Source organism: Schistocerca piceifrons, chromosome 2, assembly GCF_021461385.2.
Source record: "Schistocerca piceifrons isolate TAMUIC-IGC-003096 chromosome 2, iqSchPice1.1, whole genome shotgun sequence".
NCBI lineage: Eukaryota > Metazoa > Arthropoda > Insecta > Orthoptera > Acrididae > Schistocerca > Schistocerca piceifrons.
The window spans coordinates 450432916-450459707 of record NC_060139.1 but is presented as its reverse complement, the minus strand read 5'-3'; the positions used below and the strand labels follow the sequence as shown (position 1 = coordinate 450459707).

Below are 26792 nucleotides of genomic sequence, written 5' to 3'. Positions count from 1 at the left end.
TCTGAAGTTCTTGTGATGCTGTGCCCCACTTTGCATTACTTTTATTGGAACAGAGTTCTTGCGTTGAGAGAGTTACAGATTCATCAGTTTTATAGTGCTGGATCTTAATATCTATTAACAAGCATTCCTTATTATACATTTGCTGTATTAAATATGTGACTTTCTTCTTTTTTGGTTGTTTTTTCATGTTGTTTACTCACTTATATTTTTGCATGATGATTGTGCTCCATTATTCAAGTCTCAGCAGTATATTGATTTTCTGATCATTTACAGAGGTCTCAACACCTCTCAGGTGTTGAGCAAAAGTTGCATATCATTGTGACATCTTCCTTCTGATGCTTAATAAATATGTATTTTGTTGTATTAAATTGTTTCATTTGTGAGCTAGCTGAGGAAGTTTCTAAGAAAATGTATACAATATTTAGACTGGGACATCGGTTGTGATTATTAATCCTACAGATGGCCTAGTCCTACCATGTATCATATATGGCTTGTGTAATACCATCTACTATAACCCCAATTTGTACCAGTGCAACAAGACCAAAATCAGCCATCATCATTGATATACCCAGCCACACAGTACTCTGCTTTACAGACCTCTAAGGTGAGGTTAGTTGTAAGGCTAGAACAGCTCAACAAAATTCATGTTGGTGTTAAAAGTTAGGGTGGGTACGTTCTCCATTTCATCATTTATGCTAAGGTCCAGGCTCTTTCCAGTCTGTTTTCCACTCCATCAACTATTACTACCTGATGAAATCCATACACATCATTTGATTGAGCTCTTGACTTGGTTTAAATATGCTGGTGACCTGATAATTTGGGCCTTGCATTTCCAGCAACTGAGGGCTGGCTGAGGTATGGTAACCTACATGTTGTCAAGGGTGTGAGGCTTTTGTAAGTAGTTAGTTTTGCTTTATAAGACTGAAGAAAGAAATTTCATGGCATGGCATAACCTGTGTGACATGGTTGTCATCTCACAGATTTTACAAGCTTATTTTATAATAGGGCACTTGCAATGTATCTTTGAATGTTATCATGTATGTCAGAAGAAGTGAGAGAGTGTGGGTTTTCCTAAACTGTAATCCAAATCTGAGCAAATTGATGTTTGCCATGTCAAATACATATCTCACAAGCAGTATGTCTGCAGTTTCAAGAAGGAATTAAGTTGATTAATTTTAAGTAACTTCTGAAGTTGGTTTCTTTAGATACATGTGCTTACAGTTATTAGTTGCTGAAACAATCCCATATTAATCATTAAAAATATTATTGTCTCTCATCAACCACAAATTAATATACTGTTTAGCATTCATTTCAAAATCTGCCTCTGATCCTGGTGGTACAATACACATAGAACGAAGATGATTTTGTGTCTTCAGTCAGATTTCAGCAAGATTTTGTGTCTTTAGTCAGATTTCAGTTATAATGTTTCAGAAGCTGTGGTTCATTCAGATCAATCATGTTTACAATTCAAGATATTCATTTCATTCTTGCAGTACTGACTTTGAAATAGGAATTTGTTATGCTGAATCAATAATTTTGTCCATGTTATCACAATAATGTTGGCCATATTTTTTTGTTTTATTGTGAGCAAAATCGATTTTTGGTCACTTAGTGACCATCCTCAGTGCTGTAATATACAATTAAAATTGGTAGGCACTGGTATCAAGCTATAACCACAAGCTTTGAGCGATCACATAAACTCATGAATGGACATTTGTCCTATCAATTATAACTTGAATTACATCCAAGACTTTCCATTGCAACTACTGAATAACTGTTAATGAGAAACATAAGTTACCCAAAGATAACAATAACCTTTCCATTCACACTAATCTCCTTCATTTCTGTTGCCACATGGTTTCTCTCTCCCCTCACCAGTAAGTATGGACAACCACTGATAAATAATCTGTGAGACTGATTCTGTGGATATATGCATTTGTTTGTCCATGCCTGTATAAGTTTTCTTAACCTGGAGAAGTAGTGGTAGCTTTAACCCTATGAGGATGTGGTAGGGTCAATTCAACGCTGCTCATTTTGTTTCGTTGGTAGTCCTTTGTTGCGCAGTTGCACATTGTTGAAGTTCTCAGTAGCGCTAGTTATTGAACTCTCCTCCCTAATGTGTGCACATTCTCAGTCGGCTGCTGTCCATGAAAGGAGATAAACGAGTGCAAACTGTAAGAGGGTATTTTTGACCCTTCGGCAACTGCAGTGTAGTATTTCTGTGCCATTTTTCAATTTATCTTTTTTCATGAATGTTTCGTGTTTTTTGGTGTTTTTATTCAAAATGAAAAATGAAGAAAGGGAGTCTGAGCATATATGTTTTTGGCAGGTGAAATTACCAGACAGTGAAAACAACTTTATGACAGATGGCAGTGAAAATGGAGATTGTGTAAGTGAGCGCAGTGGCAGTAGTGGTACTGAGCAAGATTCATGCAAAGGCAGTGACAAAGAAGATAATATACCACTAAACAAGCTACAAAATATTGCCTACAATGCTGTTCATTTTATTTTGGTGAAGATGGAGCCAAGTGGTGCAAAAGTCCACCTTAACAACAAGTTCAGACCAGTTATCAAAATATCATCAGGCAGGTACCTGGCGTAAGTTTAATGGCAAGATTAGCAAGACAGAGCTTGAATGCTGGAGTCTGTTTTGCAATGAAAATATGCTTAGTATTATCTTGAAATACACAGACTTGCAAATTGCAGAAAGGAAAGCAGCTTGTGAAGTAGTTGCAAACCACTATTTTTTGAAGTAAATGACCATTAGTGAGCTGAAGGCTTATATAGGCTGACAATGACATGACAGCATTTTCATTTTATTCACAGATGTCTTCATTTTGATGATAAATTCACACATAAAGAAAGAAAACAGCTGGACAACTTAGCACCACTATGTCAGATATTTGAAATATTTGTTGAAAACTGAAAGAAAGCAGATGTGCTAGGAGAATATACAACCATAGATGAAATCCTGCTTGCATTCAGAGACAGATGCAAATTTACAGAATAGATTCCATCAAAATTAGCTAAATATGACATAAATATATTTGCCTTGATTGGTGCAAAGCATTTATATATCTTCAAACCTTGAAATATATGCTGGGAAGTACCCAGATGGACTGTTTTCACTAAGTTATAAATCATTTGATGTGGTGAATTGGCTGGTGCAACCCATTTCAAAAACAAGTCGTAATGTGACTTTTGATAATTGGTTTATGAGCTATGAACTGGTGTCACCTCTGCTGATAGAACACAAGCTAACTTCTGTGGCAACAATGTGTAGGAAGAAGAGGCAAATCCATTCTGAATTTTGCAAAACTCGTGGTAGAGAAGTCTACTCATCTAAGTTTGGTTTCTACTTGTTTCTCATATACCAAAGAAAACCAAAGTTGTTTTGTTCAAGTCTAATTGTCACCACAAAACTGAAATTGATGAATTGATAGGAGATAAAAAGAAAACAGAGATAAATACGTTTTATAATTCTACAAAATGTGGATTTGACCTTGCAGATGAGCTGTCAGTGACTGATGATGCAAGCTGCAACTCAAAAAATTGGCCTCAGACTGTATTCTACACAATACTGAATATGGTCAGCAGAAATGCTGCTATTGTTCAACGATCAAACAACAATGAAAGCCAAAAGCGTTGTAATTTCATAAAAACACTAGACTTTATATAAAAGTCTACAAAATAATAATTTTAACAGCTCTTAACATTACATATTTTATGTAAAAATTAAGTAATGAAGCATTTGTATGCTTAATGGTGTTTATTTCTATGTAATTCTTTATTTAATAAATGATTCATAAATTTAATTCCCATCTTTTATTAAAAAGTGCCAATAAATACTTAAAAATTACAAATGAAAGACCCTCCACATCCTTCCAGCAGTATTAAACATTTAAGGTGTCACACGACAAGTAACTGAAGATGAGCAGTTGCCAGCAGCCATTTTTGTTTGATTTTGCATGTGGAATTTCTGTTGTGTGAAAATGCTATAACCCTGTATGTAATACTTGGATACACACTGCAGTACCAGGCCACTGGCATGTTACACTTCGAATATTCTGCCAAAGGCATCTGCATGGACCAGCCTCCAGAGGCATCTACGGAGGGCCACAGGACTTATGCACACAGCATGGCATCCACCACGCTGTCCACCAGAGCCCTCCTCTTTATAAGCACAGTGCAGAAAGCAATCATTCTCATATTTTGTCCTTACTTATTGTTGGCAACTGCTTGTATCAGAGCCTGGATTGTTTCTGTGTTTGTGGCTGTCTTTTCAAATGATGTTCCCTTGAATATGGAAGAAAAATAAACCTTGGTTTATTGTGGCTATACTACTGTTTGTGCCTTACATTACGAGAAAAAAGAGACAGTTAGAAGTGTGCACTGACCTGATAAATAATGTGCATTTGATTGGAAATTAAGTTACTTTACAGTTTTGTGAACTCCTCTTCAGGTACAACTTTGAACGGTTGAGCAACAATCTTGGATGTGTAAAGAAGTTGAACAACTGGGATGAACCATTAAAGGAAGCATATTTTCCTAAGCTTGACAACGTGTTGGCAAGTAGGGTGTGGCCTGCACGGGAAAAATTTACTAAGTTACATGTGAGGAACCCTTTTGAATGTTACAGTATTACTACTCTAACAAAACCTGGATGGTAATCTGCAACAGAGTGATGTGTTTCCAGGATATCAACCGTGAAGCTGATCGGCTTTCATTTGACATTGATGATATGAAACGCTGGAGAAGTAGAATATTTGATGCCATTCACCGTGGAGCAGCGATAAACGTGAGTCAAAGTTTATGCTAGTAAGATTGCTCCACCATCTTTTCATATAATTCTGTTCTGTATGCTGTGATGTAACATTTATTAAATCTTAAAAATATGTTAAATATCACTGATCAAAATGTAAAGAAAACTTTTTACAGATTAAGCTAGATGTAACTAAAACCCCATTCCTAAAAATGATCTCTATTGTATCTATATGATGTATTTCAGTGTTTCAGTACCTTATTTTCAGTAAAACTCATTTCTATAATGTTAATCTTATTTGTTTGTTTGCCTTTATGAAATTAATTTAGCATTCTGACTTTTAGACTGTAATGTCAACTACAGAACAACAGTCAAATTTTAATGACAGGACCACTTGATAAGAGCATGTTTGGAATCTTAGTATTTGAAGCCTTAAATAAGGCTTTTAAAATCAAATGAATTGATAAAATGTGCAATAAAACATAATGGATAGGTATGTCAAGAAAAAATTGGGAAATAAACTTTTAATACTCACAGAAGTAGTAAAGGTAACCACTCACCATACAGGTGAGTCTTTAACTGATCAACAGGCACGTAAACAGTATTGGAACTTTCAGAATGAAGCTTTCATTTGCAGCAGAGTGTGCACTGTTTTGAAACAACCTGGCACTGTGACAGATTAAAACTGTATTCTTGTCAAGCAGACAGTTTTAATCTGTATTAATTAAATATATATATCTATATCTGAGTTGTGTCCATTCTGATGACCTTCACTCGTAATGACACAGCTGGTACATACATGTAAACATGAAATGTAGGAAGGGGAAGGAAAGAAAAAGGATTGGTGGGAAACTGTGATGGTTATCCACACAGGGCAGTGTCATAGTACAATGGTGAAAGTTGAAGTTTTTTGCTGAACCGGTCTCAAATCCATATCTGTCACTTCCTATGAACAGTTGTGTTAACCACTTTGGCTATCTGGACATGCTACTATTCAGCTCAAGTTTCCAACTAATCACATTATGCAATACAGCATCCCTTATTCATTAAGCTCATTACTTGTACATCCTAGTTCCTGTAGGAGGACAATGTTTGTGCATTTGCACTGAAACTAACGTCAAGGAACCACTTTCAAGGCAAAAAAACTTATGTTAATGACTAATGAAATCCACTGCAGCTGTATTATACAGCTGAAGTGGTTTTCAAATTGATCATTAACATTAATGTCAGCTATGGTGCTTAGCATGTTCAAGATCATGAAGAAACTTAGAAGAAAGTAAGATATATGGAACTTGGTGCAAGGACCATCATTAATTATTATGGTTATGGGAAAAACAATGTATAATAATAATAGTGACATGGAAATTTGTAATGCTTATTATTAAACAGAAACATCCAACTGAAAACTTCCTGTTTTCTTATGAAAGTAGTTATTCAAGCCAATTTTTGTGCTATTTTAATGAATTCCACTGGCAAATAAGACACCTTTAATCTTGGCAAAGCTTTCTACAACTCACATAGGTGCTCAGTATCACCTGTCTGCATTCTATCTAAACCATCATTATTATGAAATGTGCATTTTTTTAACACTCCTCAATGACCAGCTTTCCCTTACATATAATAGTTGTCAGATCTCATAATTTTGTGATAAGCCCTTGCCTCATGCTGTGTATCACAGATTTCTTAGAAATAGTACAAGATATTCCTTCTCAGAATATCTAAAAATGTGAATTGGTAAGTTATACCTGTTCCAAGCTCAAAATGGGACTCAGTCCACTGGTGTCACTTATAAAGGCATTTGGCAAAATAGTTGTATATAACTATATAACTTTTTTAGATTTACATTTCTTTCTTTCTGTTTCAAATAGATCTTTTTTCACACTCTTATTTTGCCACCAAAGGTTCCTAGTCACTTAAGTATTCCTGATTTTTATTAAAAAGCAGTTCTACGCCTGTTACTCCATATAAGCATTGAATCATTAACCCTTGTGTTCACCCAATCTTCTGCCTTACATAAGGGAGGTACTGTATTTACAATCTTATTTTTGTCTCCATTTAATCATGTTTGATTACATTGGCTGTTAGATCAACTTTTTTTTGTAAGTTATTGAATTATCTCCCACAAGTGCAACCCCTCGTCCAAGTCGTGGGAGACGGGCAACGGCATGAAGTAGGGGATTGCCTGCGGGAGTGAGGTACAGTGTGGACTGTGTATGCCCCGGGACTGCTATGGTAGCTGTGAACTTCCTACAGGAACCCTGAAAAGTGATGGCTAACAGGACCCTGGTGAAGCTACGATAGGCCCAGCAAGCCAGTAGTGGATTATGATTTCCGCTTTCAAAAATAGAACAGGCCTTGGGAAGGACAGATTTAATCGACAATGAACTGGCTATAAACAAGGACTAAGATTTGGAACATTAAATATACAAACATTGACTCGAAAAGTGGAGGAGATGGTAGACATGATGGAAAGAAAGAAGTTAGACCTATTGTGGTTAGCTGAAACAAGATGGAAAGGAGAAGGAAGGAGAGAACTGAGGAAAGGCTACCGATCGACTGGAGTGGAAATGAGGAGGGAAGGAGAAATTGAGTCAGAATAGTGGTAAGAGATGGATTAAAAGAGGAAGTGAAGAGAATAAGTGATAGGATGATGAAGACCAAAATATCACTCAAGGGGACGACCATAGAGGTAATACAAGTGTATGCGCCACAGGTGGGTTGCACTTCTGAGGAGAAGCAAGAGTTTGAAGAGGACATTCAGAAGCAGATGGGAAGGAAGAATATGATAGTAATGGGAGATTTCAATGCACACATAGGAAGAAAAAGACAAGGCTGCGAAAGTGTGCTTAGAGGGTTGGGGTTGGGTTGTTTGGGGAAGGAGACCAGACAGCGAGGTCATCGGTCGCATCGGATTAGGGAAGGATGGGGAAGGAAGTCGGCCGTGCCCTTTGAAAGGAACCATCCTGGCATTGGCCTGAAGTGATTTACAGAAATCACAGAAAACCTAAATCAGAATGGTCGGACGTGGGATTGAACCATCGTCCTCCCGAATGTAGTGTGCTTAGACCAGAGGGTTGTTGCTGCTGAAATGATGAAGGTGGAAGACTATTGGAGTTCTGTCAAAAGAATGGCTTGATGGTTGGGAACTCCTGGTTCAGGAAAAGAGAGAGCCACAAGATTACCTTCTACAGTCAATACTTAAGGAGAAAGTTGACAGTTGACTACTTCCTGTACGATAGTGAGATGAATAGGAACATCATTGACACTAAGGTAATATGATCAGAGGCCTTGGATAGCAACCACCGTTTGCTGATAATGAACCTGAGAGGGACTAAGGATAATAAAGGGACAGAAAATCAGGAAAGCTGTATAAGGGTATGGAAGTTGAAGGAGGAAGAAAGCAGGCTACAGTACCTGCAAGTAGTAAAGGAAATCATCCCAAAGGACTGACCAAAAATGGTAGAAGAGGAATGGGGTAGATTCAAGGGAACATTAGTAAGTGCGGCAGAAGCAATATGTGGGAGGACAAGCATCATAAAGAGATGGAAAGAAACAGCCTTGTGGAATGATAAAACAAAGGATATAGTACAGAAGAAGAATAGAGTGTTTAGGGTATGGTTCCTTACAAGAACAGTAGAGACAAGAGAAGAGGATTAGGCAAGCAATGAAGAGGCAAAAAGAGTGGTGGTGGAGGAGAGAAGAAAGTGGATGGAACAGTGGACCAGAATGATGGAGGAGGATAGTGAAGCTTCAAAAAAGGTGTTATATGGGATGATTAAAAATAAGAGGAAGAATGGTACGACAGATTATGCTTGAATAGTGAACAAAAGTGGAAAGATGTAGAGAATAAGGAGGAACTCAAGAATATGTGGAAGGAGTATTTTGAAGAACTCCTGAACCCGAATGGAGACCTAGATGAGGTGGAACAAGCCAAGGAGAAAAAAGAGGAGGAACAGCAAACAGAAAAGGACCTTACATGGGGAGAAGTGGAAGAGGCATTAGGCCAGATGAAGGGAGGTAAGTCACCAGGTCTGGATGAGCTAAGTGTAGAGATAGTGAGAGCAGCAGGAGAGGTGGGGATACAAAGGCTTTATCGAATAATGAAAATTGTGTGGAGACAGAGGATGATCCCAGAAGACTGGGAGAAGGGAATAATTATCCCGATCTTCAAGAAGGGAAATAGAAAAGAGTGCAAGAACTATCGGGGGATAACTCTGATGAGTCATTGTGCAAAGATTTTTGAGAAACTTTTGGAAGCATGAATTCGAGCAAAATTAGAAGGAAGAATGAGAGAACAGCAACATGGCTTCAGAACAGGAAGGTCCACAGTGGATCTTTATTTTTGCTGTAAGACAACTGCAGGAACAGCACTATGAATATAGAATAGATCTACTAATGACCTTCCTGGACACTGAAAAAGCATATGATAGTGTACGCAGAAGCAAAGTGTGGAAAGCCCTGGAGAACATAGGAGTAGCAAAACATATTGTTTGGAGGATAAGGGAAATGTACCATGGAAGTGTGCGCTGTGTAATTAGTGAAAGGAAGATGAAAGCTATGGTGTTTGCTGATGATCTGATGATTTTGGGGAATAAGGAGGAGGAAGTACAAGAGCAGTTGGATGTATGGGAATGAATAGTACAAGAATATGGGATGAAATTTAGTATAAGTAAGAGTGACATGATTATCACAACAAGAAAGAAGGAGAGAGGAAAAATGGGAATAACAACTGGTGGGGAACGACTGAGGAGAGTGGAGAAGTTCAAGTACCTAGGAAGCCTGATACAGGAAGATGGAAAAAAATGACAGAGAAATATACAAGAGGGAGAAAAGCAGAAGCATTTCAGAAGAGTGTCAGAAGCCTGATATGGAGCAAGGATGTACCCAAAAATCAGTAAAAAGGTTATATACCAGTCATACTATGTCCCGATCCTGACATATGCATGAGAAACCTGGTTTATGAAAGGAAGAGAGACAAGCAAAGTACAAGCTAGTGAGATGAAATTCTTGAGGAACAGTATTCTAATGACAAAGATAGACAGATTAGGAAATGAGAGGATCAGAGAGTTAATGAAGGTGGAACCATTACAAGAGGAGATAGAGAAATCAAGGCTGAGATGGTATGGAAATGTTAATAGAATGGAGGGGAAGAGGATACCCAGGAGGATACATGAGATGAAACTGGAAGGAAAGAGACCAAGAGGCAGAAGGAGAGACAGATGGCTGAAAGGAGTAGAGGAATGCTTCCAGAAGAAAGGAGAAGACTGGGCCACGGTGAAGTCAGAGAGATGGTGGCAGGACAGAAGATGTTGGTGAGGCCTATGTTCCATACAGACCCAGCCAGAGGCTGGAAACTGTCCAAGATGATGATGATGACTGAATTATCTTTTTATCACATGGTACCTATTTAGTCACTTGAGTTCTTTTTGTGTGGTAGTATGTGCATTAGATAGATTGTCCAGCCTCACCAGCACTTCACTTCTCTTTACTCACACCTCATAACCAAATTTTATGAGTGAATCCTAATCTTTTCACATCATGTATGTGTGCAGATATAAAATTCCAGGAGGAATAACATGAGATGTGTGAGAAAAGTAATGTGACCAACAATGCTATGAGTGATCTAACAATGCTGTGTTGTTCTACTTGTGTAGATCATTGAGTTCATTTCTTCCAGATGCTGAACATGAGTTTCAGCTCCATACAGCCGTCATGTGATTTTTGAGAGCAGCATGATTGAAATTAAGTTTTGTTGTGTGTTATGAAAATGGAACAACAGAATTTAGAGCAATGTTATGCAATCAAGTTTTTTGTCAAACTTGGGAAATCTATGATTTGACCTTTAAAAAGTTGAAACAGACCTCTGTATCAAGAGTTCAAGTTTTCCACTGGCATAAATCATTTTTGGAAGGCAAAGAACATGTTGGAGATGAACTTCACTGAGGGCTACCTTCAGCTTCAAAAATGTCAAATGTATGTGTCCTGTTGTGAGATCACACTGACTTTCAACAATAAGGATGACGGATTATCTGTTAAACATTTTAACCATACATTAAATTTTTGCTGAAGATTTGCATAAGCAAAAGGTTTGTGCCAACATGATGCTGGAAAACCTCACATCAGAGCAGAAGGACAAGTGAAGAAATGTGTGCATTGGCCTTCTTCAGAAAATTGTCAGTGACCACAAGTGGCTCAGTCACATGATGTTGGTAATGAATCCTGAATTTTTTAGTATAATCTGGAGACAAAATGGCAAAGAGAGGAGTAATACACTGAGAGTTCTCCTCAACTGGAAAAAGCTCGAATCAGCAAATCAAAGATAAAAACAATGCTGACAGTAGTGGTGTTGTGCTCAAAGAATGTGTTCCTCAGGACAAACTGTGAACCAAGTGTTTCACAAAGATATCCTTGAAAGGCTCAAGAAAAGAGTGAATCAAGTGAGATGGGACATTGCAGGCAAGTGGATGTTGCATCATGACAACACACTATGTCATGCAGCCACTTTCATCACAGAATTTTTGACCTCAAAAGGCATTCCTGTTGTTCCATAGCCTCCCTATTCATTTGATCTGAGTCCATGTGACGTTTTTCTTTTCCCAAAATTGAAAGATGCCTAAAAAGAATGTCATTTTCAGACTCTGGAGAACATTCAGAAGAATGTGACCAACATATTAAAGGCCCTACCAGTTGAAGCCTTTCAGCACTGCTACCAAGACTAAGAGCAACTCCACTGGTGTATAGCTACTGAAGGAACTACTTTCAAAGGGAAAATATTGTTTGAAAAAAATAAAAACTTCAGTAGATAAAAAACTCAGCCTCATTACTTTTCTCGCACGCTTCATATTTTGGTGACGCAAACTACTTTCAAAGGGAAAATATTGTTTGAAAAAAATAAAAACTTCGGTAGATAAAAAACTCAGCCTCATTACTTTTCTCACATGCCTCATATTTTGGTGACGCAAGCAATCTATGAAGTAAATGAAAATAGGGACTGTCTTTATGCCTATGTGACAGATAATCTAACAGGATTTTATGTTTATGTGTTACTCATTGTTTCTGTAAGACCTCTCTAGTTCTCTTCAACATATTTTATTCCTTGATTTTCAAGTTTGATTAAAATAATAAAGTGTACAATATTTACACAGTCTGTATTCAGCTGCAAATTACGGTTCTCATAAGTGGTGACCCCAACAATGACAGACAATAAACTAATTGAGAGTGACATCACTTTGCCTACTAATGTGGACACTATACCTCCAAGTGATTTATCATGTTTTTTAGAAGACCTTCGGACTATTCCACTATTGGTGTTAACTTCCAGGCAACTGCTAGTTACTTTGCATCTTATGTAGCTCTCACACGTTTTGCCGGCAAACTGCAGCATGCGTTCTGTGCCATGCAGTATATTGTCACACTGCCATACATTTCACAACAGCCTGTTCTTTTGTTCTGGCTTCTTGAACTTTCCTTTGAGGCCTATGTATCTCAGATAATAATGTAATTTGTCCTCACTATTGGGGCACTGGATTTGCAAACTTTGTTGTTATTATCGGATGTTGTGCACAACACACCTCCTGAGGTTAAATATACACATATCAAGAACAGTATGAATCATGGAGTGTGCAGACTGATGGACATCCTCATTCAACAAGTCTTCAAGGTGAAGCTATTGGTGATTAGGTGCCTTCCATTTCTTGGCATCACCTGAAATCACAGGTTTCTCTGACCAAGGTTTTTGATGCCTCATGCGGAAAGATTTAGATGAGCCATTTATCTTTATTGGTGAAAAATGCAGTGATTTCCAATACTTCATCATCATTCAACTCACAATAACTTATTGCAAATCATCTTTTATCATGTTCTATCATTTGATGATGCAAATGGGCCCCAAGAAACTGGACAACATAGCTTTGTGGGTAGGGTTGTGGCCGCCATTGCTAAGGAGCATTAGCTCCTGCTTGTAGAACTAGTGAGTGTGTCACATTGCAAAGATGATGCTCGTCAGCCGAAAGTCTGAGGAGCTCCAGTCATTTCTAGCAGCGCTCAACCTACCAGATGGTACAGTGCACATGGTAATGTGAACCAGAATCCAAAACTATGTTGGTATCGTTCTCTCTTTGGGAAACTAACACACAGATGCATACAGCCATGTGATTTCTCAAATGGGGACAGTGATCAAAATTAGGCACACCTGAGTGCTTCACTGCACAGTGCCTACCAACTACTACGAAGAATTCTGTCCCCACTAGAGGTGGGTGAATTGCTCATACTATGCTGTGTGATGATACTGTACTTCCACGTATAGGCAATATATCTATTTCAAATGCTGCTGACAAGCCTTCTATTTTTCACTGTGTACTTATGTAACATCAGCTTTAAGTCAAAGGCACGTGTAAGAAGCTAGTTTATTTAAATAATACAGGCTCCAAAGTCAGTGGCCTCGATGCAACATCATCAAGAAACCATTCATCCATAGAGTTATGGTTCATAGCAACATGAAATTCAAGAATTCCTACTTTTGGTGACTGAGATGCAGTCATGAACTTAGGAGTCTCACAGAATTTTTGATGGACAGTCCTGATCTCTGATGTCACTGAGCCCATACTTGGCACAGATTTTCTCCTCTGTTGCAACATAACTGTGTCCATTCAGGATGCTACACTTAACATGAACAATGAAATTGTATGTGGTCAATCACAATTGTGCTAGACACTTACTGTTTGGCAGCAGCCACACCCATCACATCAAATAACTTCAGCATGATCAGCAGTAGAGGTAAAAACACCACTCTTAAAGGAGCTCTTTACCTTGCTGTCAAATGTTTGTGATCTAATTTCAAAAGTTACAAAAATGCACATTCTTATTGAGAATGAGGCCCTGCGTGCCCATGTTTTCGACAATGCCGCTGCAGTTGCTATGGCTCAAGAGCATGTACATCAACTCAGAGATGATGATACTTACAGTATGACAGTGAACACAGCAGAATGCAGTGAAGTAAAACATAACACTACACAGCACATTCCAATGGTAGCAGAGCCAGCAGTTGCTTACAAGGCCTTTTGGTAGGTGCTTTATAGGTATGCTGCTGTAAAGAAAGAGTTTGCCGGCTGCAGGGGCTATCAGATGTTCTGATAGCCCTTGCACATCTCCCCTACATCTAGTTCAGAAGAAAGATTGTTCATGGCATCTATGGGGGGACTACCACACCCAGAATGCCAGCACCACACTGGAATTTCAAGTTATTTTAGAATGGTAAGATCTAGAGTAAAAACAGTGCAAAGCTAGGAAGAAACAGACTCTTGAGGTATAAAATCAAAAATGTTAATTATAAGAATTTATTTGAGATTAGTGAGGTGTACAAAATTAAGTTATAATTTTGGCATCTTGGGAAGCGAAGATTAAACTGATGTGCATTAAACAACAATTATTATTTTATCAAAGCTCCTTAGACAAGTGGAGCAACAAATAGAAAAATTTAACTAAGGAAGTTTGAAAGTAGTATTGAAAAATCAGTTATGTAATGCTTAAATAATGTATAAACTAACTTAAGTAAAAATGATTTGCACAAATTAACAATCAAGTCATGGAAGCAATTAACAAAATTTGATATTTACAGCAGCTGAAGACAGTGAATAGGCTGGACAGGCAAGGAAATAAAGAGAAAAGCAACAAGTTGCATGGGGTGCTTTTGGTAAATTACATGAAGTTTTCAAACTTTATCTTTGGATCAGTATAAACAAATGTGTACACTCTGTTTTTGTATTACCAGTTTTGACTTAAAGCATCGAGAGATGGACTTTTAGTGTGAATACCATCTCTATACTGAGTGTTGCTCAGTGAATATATATATACGTTTCTTCATGTCATCCACCATAATACACATACTTTCTAATGTCATCCGCCCACCTTCCATCTTCTCAGTCTTTTCTTATCTCCTGGAAAATTTAAAATTACACACATTCATTTGTTTATGTGACGTGCATATGATCATCTCACGTTCGCTGTGTTATCTTCTACTCCTGTTTGTTGCCTGATTCATTTGTGTATTTATCTCTCTCCTAGTAATTCACAACCTATGTATCTTCATTTTTCACTGAGCGACTCTCAATATAGAGATGGTTTTCACATTAAAAGTCCACATCTCTCTCTCTCTGTTGATCGCACTGGACTGTGCGTGTTCAGTACAGACTAGGCATCAGTGCAGATTGTGTATGAGTAGTGCACACTTCATATTGGCATTCAGAGGCAATTGCATGTTGATGCAATGAAAGACCTAACAGAGTTCTAAAGAGGGCAGCAGATTGTTGGGGCCTGATTAGCTGGATCAGCAGTAACCAAGACAGCCAACTTATTGAATGTTTCAAGAGCAACTGTTTCAACAGTCATGAAAGCCTGCATGAAACATTGAAAGACATCAATGTGTAAACATAATAGTTGGTACAAATCAAAACTAAATGACAGAGATTGTCACATGCTAACACAACTTGTGTCAAAACAACACAAAACTGGGGCCACAGTTGCCTGAGACTGCAGTCATGTGTGTGTGAGCTTTGTTTGCATGAGTGAGTATGTGTCTGTTTGTCGTCTCATTTTGAGATGGCCTTACTGGCTGAAAGCTATATTTGTGACAGTCTGTTTGTTGTGCCTATCTGTGACTCAGCATCACCGTTATATGGTGAGTAGCAATTCAAATCCAGACAGGATGAGAAGGAAAGACTGATTGTTGGGGACTGCACTGGATGATGTTTGAAAACCTGTGAGCTTAAAGGTGGAAGACAGGGTAATATGCAAGACAGAGATGACTACTAAAACATCCTGCATGAGTTAAAAAGAGTGAGAAGCCAAGTGCATTGTATGTAACAGAAGTGGGACGGGGAAACATGAAAAATAGATAATTCAGAAAATGAAAGATGTAGGAAACTGAAATGGAGTGAAGCAAGGCGTAGTTATTGTGAATAAATGATGAGATGGAAGGAATTAACGTTAATTAACTTTATACATCTCTCCTTGAGTGATTTTCATATGGGTAAAACCATGGACCTCACTGAAGATTCATTTCCCATTAAGCAACTTTCATTGGAGTTTCATTTTGCTAGGATATATGTTTAACATAATTTTTTCTATTCGATGCTTATGTGGATGTATATACCATTTATTACAATTTATCAAAACATTACAGTAGAACTATAAATACTGGGAGCTCATATGCAACTGGTCCTATCTACTGTTTTTACCTTTGTCCTACTATTACACATTTTCATATTAACCAAGAATGGGTGAAAGTATGTGCCAACAAGGTGCCCAACTATCATTTCACTGTGATGGCTATTATGTTGTCTTTTCTACCAGACAGGCAGGGACAAGTAGTGTTGGTATCCTCCAGTTCTGTGGCACTCTGGCCTACAGCTTGCTATTCACTGCTACAAATTTTGAAATAAGAACCAAACACACAACAACAGCCAGATTTCACTAAAAACTAAGAAGTAACATCTATTATGCATATTTGCATACTTGCTTAAATATGTGGACAAGTGTAAAAGAAAGTGTTGAATTAAAAACCCTTTGGATGGATTGCTTTCCATTACAATTTTCATTCCCAGTATCACCAAGATATGTTTCAAATGTTTTACAGTGAATTCTGGTTGGAATTCTCCTTGTGACACAATGAAGATGTCAGTTTTAGTTTACATGCAGATAACTTTTTTGTCTAGCATAGTAATTTTAGAAGATAAGAAGTATTCAGAGCTGAGAATACCGAATAATTTCATTTCAAATTATTTTCATTTTCACATATTTGAAATTTAATTTTTCTGTGGTCATCAGTGCTTTTTATCCTGCAGGACAGAGGAGAATATGTACCTTTAACAGAGGAAAAAGGTATTGATATGTTAGGTAACATGGTGCAATCAAGCTCCCTGTCAGTTAACAAGAATTTCTATGGTGACATGCACAACCTTGGGCATATGATGGTTGCCTACTGTCATGATCCTGATGGACGAAATTTGGTATGTATTATTTCCTAGAAATACTTTAAAAGTCAAAGATTGTGTCAGTTAATAACAAACACATGTTTAATACTCATGTTTAGTACAGATTTTCCCATTCTTACTGGAAAAGCTTTTGGGATAATGCAGCAGCTAGATATTGGGAAGAGGGAAGCAAATATAAGAAATTACATTAGAGACAAAAGTTTTTTGAAAATTATAAGCCAAAATAGTTATTAGCCAGCAGTAGATTGTACCACATTTTTTAGAACTGTATGAGACTGTTCTTACATTCATAGCATATATGCAAGTTGTACACAGCTCCCATTCTTCCACAGTCCACAGCCCTCCAATGTGAATGGATTAATGTAAACACTGCCACAGTATTAAAAACTCTCATGCAGTGCTTGGGCATTATCACAGGTTAGAATTATTTTTTGCAGTAACTTATTCCTAATCCAAATTTTGGGATTAAGCTCAATTGACATTGTTGGAGCACAATCAGGTGATGCCATTTTATTTGTAACTCACATGCATTGGTGAACAACTATAGGAACTTAATTTGATAACTCAGTAGCTTTTTCCTTCACAAGTACACTGGACTATCTCCAATTACCTATGTAGCAGAAGATCTCTTAAGACGTTTTCACATAAATTACTAAAGTAATCATGATGTAGGCTCAGTGTACATGTACAGTGATGTTTGGAGGGCACCTGCTGTTAATTGTGTTACAAATAGTTCTGTTACAATAGAGAAGGAAAGCTGCTACTCACCATATAGTGGAGATGCTGAAACCACACTGTGGTTTCAGTTGTCTGAGACTGCTGTCACGTGAGCGAGTTGCGTTTGCATGTGTGTGTGTGTGTGTGTGTGTGTGTGTGTGTGTGTGTGTGTGTGGTTGTGTATGTATGTCTATTGTTGACAAAGGCATTAATGGCCAAGAGCTATATTTGTGTCAATCTTTTTGATATGCCTATCACAACTCAGCATCTCTGCTATATGGTGAATAGCAACTTTCCTTCTCTAATATTGTTACATTGCATCCTGGATTTTCCATTGTTTGATTTTTGCGAAATGATAGTGTTAGTTGCACCCATTTGTTGTGCCACAGGTTAACTGCTTATTTCTAATTATCAAATCACTTTGCCAAGCTATACCTCTTTGCATGTTTTGCTCTTTATCTCACTCCTACTTCAAGTCACTGTAATCACAATTGCCCTTTTTTTCTTTTTTCTTTTTTTTTTGTGTGTGTGCGTAGAGGTGGGGAGGAAGAGTGAAGCAAGGAAAAAAAATCTGCTAGCAAGCTAATGTGTATGAAGAAGTGCAAGCTTCAAATCTCTTTTACATGGATGCTTGTTTGACCACAAGCTATAGTGTATTATTAATTTGTCAATGTGTACACATAAACTATAAACTCATCAACATATAAATATGAAGATCATTGAAATACTCACTCTAATTTTTACTCACCAAGTGGTGGCAGAACACACACATAAAGGACTCTTGTAATTGGCAAGCTTTTGGAGCCAGTGGCTCCTTTTTCAGGCAGAAGGGTTAAAGGGGAAAGAAGAAGGGTGAAGGAGAAGGACTGGAGAAGTCTAGAAAAAGTGGTAGATTTTGCAGAAAGTCACCCAGAACCATGAGTCAGGGGGGACTTACCATACAGAATGAGAAGGAAAGACTGATTGTTGGATTTCTTTCCTTCTCATCCCGTACGGTACGTCTGCGATTACGGGTAAATTTCCTGAAATCTACGCCTTTTCCTTGACATCTCCAGTCCTTTTCCTTCACCTTTCTTCCTTTCCCTTCAACCCTTATGCCTGAAAAAGGAGCCACTGGCTCTGAAAGCTTGCCAATTACAACAGTCTTCTATGTGTGTGTTCTGCTGCTGCTTCGTGAGTAGATTTTTTATCTATCGAATTAAATAATTTTGTAAATTTTGTTGTTGTTGTTGTTGTTGTTATATTCACTCTAGTTTTTGATGGACATTGTCCTCTGAAAATATTGCTGAATGCACCTGATAGTTTCCATCAACACCAATTTTCCATTATACCCATCTCAAAAGTGAGGCTAGTCGACAAAAACATTATGATGATAAATTTTACAATTCATGAAGTTGCCACTAAATGGAGAACTTGTACCTAATGTGACGTCCCCTCTCCCCTTTTGTTGTTGCTGTCGATGTTGAGTCGCTACTGCTACAGCTCGGTCGGTGGAATGGAGATGCGACGCACCGTGATGATTGTCCTCGTCAGATAACGTGGAACAGCACCTGAAAATCTCTAAAGAAAATTGTTCCTCACGTAATGTGTGAAAGTCCATTTGCAAGTCTGTACAGTCTTCTCAGTGATGCAAACTGCTGATTTTAATTGTCTGTTATGGTTTTATGATATTTTGCTATGCCCGGTTAGTTAGTTATTGCAGTGTTGAGTGAATCATTCATCACCGGCATCGTTTCACACCACTGAAGCGAGGAAACTTTCATTTGCTGTTCAGTATCAGTAGTTGTTGTTACGTTGATAGGCAGAATTGTTCACTACAGCATGGTGCAAATCCAGAGATAATCTATAATGCTACCTTGCTTTCGTGCGTCGAAATATTATTTTGGCAAAACACTCCTTTCAATGCTCAATGTTCATCAAGTCACTCTTTCAATTAAAATGTTCACAGTTAATTAATTTTGTTCATCAACTATCACACAGTTCAATTAATGATGGAGCCAACACATGAGATTTCCATTACTGATGAACAATTTTTACTGTTCCTTCTTAGCAGTTAGTTTATAATCATCACACCACATGCACACTGATGGATCAGATCAATTACGATTCTTTTCAGTTTGGTGATCATGACAATTGACAACTGTTACAATCGGCGTATTTGTATTATCTTCATGTGGTCATATTAATGTTTCCTACTCAAGCCTAATCAGGTATTGCAGTCTTCAATACTATGTCCATTCTTCGTTGTAACTGTTCACTTTGATGAAGGTGGAGTCCAACAATAATATCTCCAATAATTAGAGTTCATTAACTCATCATACACTATCATAATATCACTTTAGTTCAAGTTCTCAAGTCAGAATAACTGAGAACAAAGTCTGCGCATCTCTATCATGCAGTAGTACTTTTTTTGAATAGAAACAATCTTGTAGTGTTCTGTTTGTAGTACTATAACAAATGGTGCTCTCTCATGACTTGACAGCAAGCATGGGACTAACATTTCCATGATCAAACATTGTAGATGCATTGAATTTCCTTGTCGCCACATTTACAACTCTCTTTCACAATAAATGTTATCTCTGACCGACATATTACTTTGGACTTAACTTTTGTCATACTGATTTGCAGTTATTACTGAGATGTTTGACAGCTAATTAAAATAAACTTTCTTTCTACCTTCATATCATGACATACTCAGTAATTATTGAAATTTGTGTTCATCAAAACTTTAAGGTGTTATATTATTGTCAAAGTTGTTGTACCTGTCAGGATAACACTGTTCCCTGCTTTAAATTATCATGACATTCTTATTTGGGTTTTTGGGTTTCTTGGGGTGTTACACTAATCATCATAGATCTCTAGCATCTGGCCACATGTGTCAAACCTAAATGTCTCATTCTACAATAATTCATTTTTCAAAGAAGATGAACTAAATATTCCAGAGTTCGAATCAAGAACAGCTGCAACCATGATTGACTTAGAAGTAGCTATCCTCAGAGTAGTGAGGCAACTTAAATCACTTAATAAAATCAAGTCTTCTTATCCACACTGTATACCAATTAGGTTCTTTTCAGAGTATGTTGATGCAATAGGTCCATACTTGACATATATTTAACATATACAACCCCTCACTCAACGAAAGATCTGTGCCTAAAGACTGGAAAGTTGCATGTATCACACTAATATTCATACAGCAGTAGGAGCAATCCACTAAATTACAGGCTCATAGCATTAACATCAATATGCATCAGCATTTTGGAACATATACTGTGTCTGAACATTATGAATTACACTGAAGAGAATGATCTATTGACACACGGTCAATACAGATTTAGAAAACATAACTACTTATTTACTCACCTGAAGTGTTGAGTGCTATTGACAAGGGATTTCAAACTGATTCCATATTTCTAGATTTACAGAATGCTTTTGACACTGTTCCTCACAAGTGGCTTGTAATCAAATTGCCTGCTTATGGAATATTGTCTCAGTTATGTGACTGGATTAGTGGTCACAGTTCATACTGACTGATGAAAAGTCATCGAGTAAGACAGAAGTGATTTCTGGCATTCCCCAAAGTAGGGTTATAGACTCTCTGCGGTTCCTTATTTATATAAATGATTTAGGAAACAATCTGAGTGGCGGTCTTAGGTTTTTTATAGATGATGCTGTCATTTATCATCTAGTAAAGTCATTGGAAAATCAAAACAAGTTGCAAAATGATTCAGAAAAGATATCTGCATGGTGAAAAAGTTGCCAGTTGACCCTAAATAATGAAAAGTGTGAGGTCATCCACATGAGTGCTAAAAGCAATCCATTAAAGTTAGGTTACATGATAAATCAATCAAATCTAAAGGCAGTAAATTCAGCTAAATACCTAGGAATTACAATTATGAACAACTTAAATTGGAAAGAACACAGAAAATATTGTGGGGAAGGCAAACCAAAAACTGTGATTTATTGGCAGAACACTCAGAAGAAGCAAAAGATCTATTAAAGCGATTGTCTAGACTCTGCTTATCCTTCCTCTTTTGGAGTACTGCTGCACAGTGTGGTATGCTTACCAGATAGGATTAATGGAGTACATCAAGAAAGTTCAAAGAAGAGCAGCACATTTTGTATCATCAAGAAATAGATATGATACAGGATTTGAGGTCGACATCATCAAAACAAAGGCAGTTCTCACTGTAGCAGGATCTTCTCATGAAATTTCTGTCAGCTTCTTTCTCCTCCAAGTGCAAAAATATTTTGTTGATGCTGACATTAATAGGGAGAAACGATCATCATAATAAAACAAAGGAAATCAGAGCTTGCACAGATAGATATAGGTGTTTTTTTTTTCCGCACGCTATTCGAGAGTGGAATCATTGAGAATTATTGTGAAGGTCATGTCATGAACCATCTACCAGGCAGTTAAGCGTGATTTGTGGTGTATCCATTTAGAGGTGGATGTTGATGTAGATAATGGTGTAAATACAACAGTGGACAACTACTCGCTTCAGTAGATGAGCCATCTGCTAATTATTAGACATTCACTTGCCTTTCGCTGGGAAAGTAGTATTGATTCCTGTTATTGGCATTTCATAGGCATGAAGGGGTTTATTAGTGTATGCTACTTTCCTGGTACATTGCAATTGAGTGGGCTCATCCTGGACTGGATTGTTTCCTTTCCACCCAAGAAGTACTTTGGGATCAAATGCCCCAGGAAATGTATAGGCCTATGAACAGTCAGTGTGTCAGTGTGGGGCCTCAGAGCTATACATAGTGCATAGAAGTAATAGTCTGACAGTGCAGGCACTGTGCAAATGTGAACATTGATATAATGGTGGGCTGCAGCATAAGAGACTCTGCAGTGTATACCTAGACATGCTGCCAGATTTCGTGTGACAGTCTGTTACACAAATTTGGGATGGTACTGGTCCATGTGAATTTCACAGTGCCACCATGTTCATGCTGCTCCTGGTTCATGGAGCAGTTGTATTGAGACTCCACTGACTCACAGTGGCCAGTGTTGCTGTTCTTGCTTGTGGTGCCACACACACACATACCACATTGGTCTCTACACTGTCACCTGGCCATTATGATGCCTGCACCACAGCCAAGCTGCGCCTCCATAGCATCCCTGCTATGCATTGTCTGTATTGTCGTCCACCCCAAGTGTCACAATAACAGTCATCATGGGAGTATCATAGTAGCCACGAGTTAAGTACAAGCATCAGTTGTATTGTATATCTTGTCTTGCTAGTCACAAGCCGTGGCCGATGAGTTTACTCTATTCTTAAACTCATTGAATGAGAAACTAATTGGCAGAATGGAATCAAAATTTGATGATATGGAGTCTCAAATTGTTAAAAGTGGAAAGTCCAAAGTTGAAGATTTAAAAGGTGAACTTGTTGATAAAATAGATGAGGTGTCTAGCAAGTTTGATAACATGCTATCAATGTCTGATGAAGTTGTGATGGCATAAAATCTCTGAATCAGTAATTGAGGGTTGTTGCTGCTTGAGGCAGTGGGAGTTAGTGTGCTCTGTACGTTCGTAATGCTTACTAATAAATAGTGTGTAAATCATATGTCTATGTTGTGTCACTATTCTGCTGTCACAGCACCAGTAGCCCATTTCCTACAGTGGTGATCTCCACTCCTCTCCCACAGAAGCTGAAATGGCAGGACTGACATCCTGTTCATCAGCAGAAGGTACACTCACTGTCACTGCCCTGGCTTACACTGCCGCCAGCCTTGCAAAGCCTCCTGTGAACACAACACACAACAATGCAAGGCAATGCTGCCAACACATTTCCCTCTTCAAACACCACCACAAAGCCATCGAAAATTAAAAGATGCCACCAATACTATTTCCTTATCTGCTAGCACAGCCAGTGGCAACACGTTAGTCGCACAGCTGACGTGCTTTGGGCATGCCCTGTGCTCCTGGCGCACCTCGCTTCTTCCACTGCATCCACCTTCACACAGCCACTTAGATCACTTAAGACAAACGGCACCCCACCGCAACCCCTCCTCATGTGTTCTGCATGATCTTGGTGGGGAGGGGGGGGGGGGGGGAGGGGGGGGCAAATGGGGAGCACCTCTGGGGCACTCCAAAGTTGGGGATGAAGTATCTAGCAAATATGAGGTTGTGGTGGCATAAAATCTCTGACTCTACAAATGAGGATTGCTCCCCATGAGGCAATGAGACGTAGTATGTTCTGTGTGCTCATAATGCTTACAAGTGTTATGTAAATGTACTTACTAATAAATAGTTTGACAGGATAAATCAGATTGTCAGAAGTCATTCATTGGAGAGCATATGGTAGTAAAAGTATGAGAATGGAAATCTTAGTGCTACTTCACGCAACCATTACTGAGGTAAAGTCTTCCAAAAGTGGGGATCTTGTAAGATAATAGGCAGCAGTGTTACACGATAATAAAAATTACAAATGTAGCACTGTCTGCCAGAATGTGTATGTGGGAAATTTCGCCAAGTATTTTGTGGCTAGAGACAAAAGAGATTTAGAGAAAATAACTGCCAAGACAAGTCTTCCACAATGAAACACTTCTACTTTAGTCCATACAAGATGAATGATACTTTAAATTTTCTGTTAAAGAATTTTATTGACTATGATTTAAATTTTAAATATGAATGACTGTTTGTGAGCAAATGTGGTGGAATTTTGGCTAGGGTAGTGGTCACATTACTCACAGAGTTGAGGCACACATGGATGTTTCTGAGAAGTTTTGTTGGTGGATGCCAATTGGGTAAGGTCATCTAGACGGCAAAGTGCCACTCAGAAATGTAAGCGAAGTATCGCATCTTGGAAGTCTGTTTTGACGTTAAGACTAAAGTATATATTTCAGTGCTTCTGAAATACCAGTAGCAGGTTGTCTTTTGAGCACTACATAATTCCTATTTTGGCTTTTCATATGCTAATATGTCAGCAAACTGGTTTTCATGCATGGGGGACATGTGATCGATTTAGTTTGTTCTTGGAATAACAGTGTACTGTTGAATCTTCAAATGTGAACTATTGTCATTAAATCAAGTGTTTTCAAAAGTGTTTATGTGTTTGTTTTCATAATTCACTGAATAAGATTCATTGGCCACTTGATAAACTTATAAGGTGCACATAAGGGTGTGGAAATTCAATTTTACATTTTCCGATTTTATGTTTTTCATGATTCTACACCGTTTTTTCCTATTTACATTTGATGTGACTGAATGAGTTATAAGTGTTACAAGAGACAGATTGTTTGCTCCATGGGTGGTGGTGGAGTAGACGGAATATTGTGGGCCATTGCAGAGAGGGAGACATGAGAGAGGAAATGCTGATGTAATACACGACTGGTGCTGCCAATACAACTTTCAAAATTTAGCTTCACCACACAATTATGATACAGGTACTGATAGATTGCAGCAGCAATGGATAAACAAGACAGTTGATGTTAAGGGTTCTGGCCCCAGACAATATGTGATGAGGGAGGCCAGCCGCCACCTTTTCTTGTGCCACTTATAACGCTGTCAAATTTTTTTGCATGTATGTTTCCAATGTACTGTATTCCCCAACAATATCAATCATCAACCTTTTAAATTAAAAAACTGAGCCTTAAGTCACCCAACAGCCAGAGCATCTACCACACCACACTAAAAATCATAAAATGATCTCGCCTGCTGGATGTGTGGTGAGGGGGAGTGGTCCTCAAACAACAGAAGTGCAGGTATGGGTGAAAGCATTTTCTGAAATGCTGAAAATATACTTTTTGTGCAGATGACATGCTGTGGCATGGATGCCACATGGAAACAGAACAAGGGTTTTGCGATAACACATTTTAAAGGATTTTGTGTTCAGATCTGCCATGATGCAGTTGCAGCAACTACATAGACTACTCACATATATTCTTTGCACCACACACAGTAGATTGCAAGGATTGGCAGCAGTGATAAAGGGCATGAAGCAAAACTGCAGCATCTGAGCTTTCTTTCAAATTTACATTTTGCACAGTATACAGAAATTCACTGAGCTGATTTTTAATAAGGTTGTAACATCAATTGGGGAAGTAGACTCAGTTTTTCATGTCTCAGTTTCTCTCATTGAGCCTAAAAAAAATAACACTTTCACAGTGGCAAGCACCTAAAGTATGTCTTGTAAGAAAAGCATTAAACAATAACAACAATATTGACAGATTTTGTCATTAAGCAAATGTCCACATTTAAGCTTATAGTTTAACCACTTTGCTGCTGTGATATTATTGTTTTAATTCCTCATGTTCTTCATTCTTTGGTTTCTTTTGGGTGAGCACAAAGGAGAGATCTCTAAAAAATGAGTGTTTTGACACATAATTTGTGCTCATAGCATGTTGGAAAATAGCTCAATTATCTTGTACCCAGATGTCAATTTCAATTTTTTGATGAATTTTTACTTGATGTTACACACTGATGAAGTTCATTACCACGTTTGAAATGTTAACAAATGTTTCTCCACAGGAGACGTTTGGTGTTATGGCAGATGTAGCAACAGCCATGAGAGACCCTGTGTTCTACAGATGGCATTCATTCATTAATTCAGTTTTCCAAGAACACAAGAATTTGTTGCCAAGGTACACCATTCAACAGGTAAGGATAAGTTCTTATTTTTAAAAAAAAACTTGTGTTGATACATGTGGTTACAGAGAAATCTGAATATAATACATCAGAAAAAGTAATCTCTGCCAGCAACCGTACATTTTTTTGTCAATTTGTTAATTAAAGATCCATAAGTTTGCCATCTTAACCCACAACACTTTGTTGTAGCTGCAGTTCTGCAGTTAATGTTATTACACCTGTGTAAGTTTTGCACATCTCTGCCTTCTGTTTCCTCCCTACATTTTTTCCTTAGAAATTAAAAAATGCCTTTACTTATCTCTTTGCTCCTCAGAATATCTATTGTTGTAGCACATTTTAAACTGTGGTTGAGCCATTCTCCTAGGAATGCTAGTCTGAAGTATTAAGTCTAAAAGCCATTGTGCAAATTTAAAGAGGAGTAGGAAAACAGTGATTAGTTAGAGTTTTGAAATGGTCCACATTGACCTCTTCTATTAAGGCACTGGCCACAAGAAGTGGTGATATCGTATCAAAAGCAAATCTTTCCTTTTAAGATTATACTCTCCGCTGTTGTAAGGTATTTCAAGTGACTTGCCTTTGTTCAACTTTGATCTGTGAATGAGGTCCCTTAATTATTTATAAACTGGAAGACTGCCCAAAATGGAATTTGAGCCATTTTGATCTTGACATTTCCTATTTAAGCAAAACCATCTAAAGGCCTCATAAACTTCTGTGATTAATAATCAACTGT

At 37.9% G+C, this 26792-nt stretch overlaps 1 protein-coding gene across 1 annotated transcript in view; it reads left to right on the top strand.

The window, feature by feature from the left end:
• LOC124777651 (phenoloxidase 2-like) overlaps positions 1–26792 on the top strand; it is a 175253-nt gene that overhangs the window by 85986 nt on the left and 62475 nt on the right. The window contains exons 5-8 of the mRNA XM_047253131.1: positions 4463–4613; positions 4697–4798; positions 16603–16767; positions 25946–26074. Coding sequence (XP_047109087.1) covers positions 4463–4613; positions 4697–4798; positions 16603–16767; positions 25946–26074 — 547 coding nt within the window. The remainder of the gene's footprint in view (positions 1–4462; positions 4614–4696; positions 4799–16602; positions 16768–25945; positions 26075–26792) is intronic.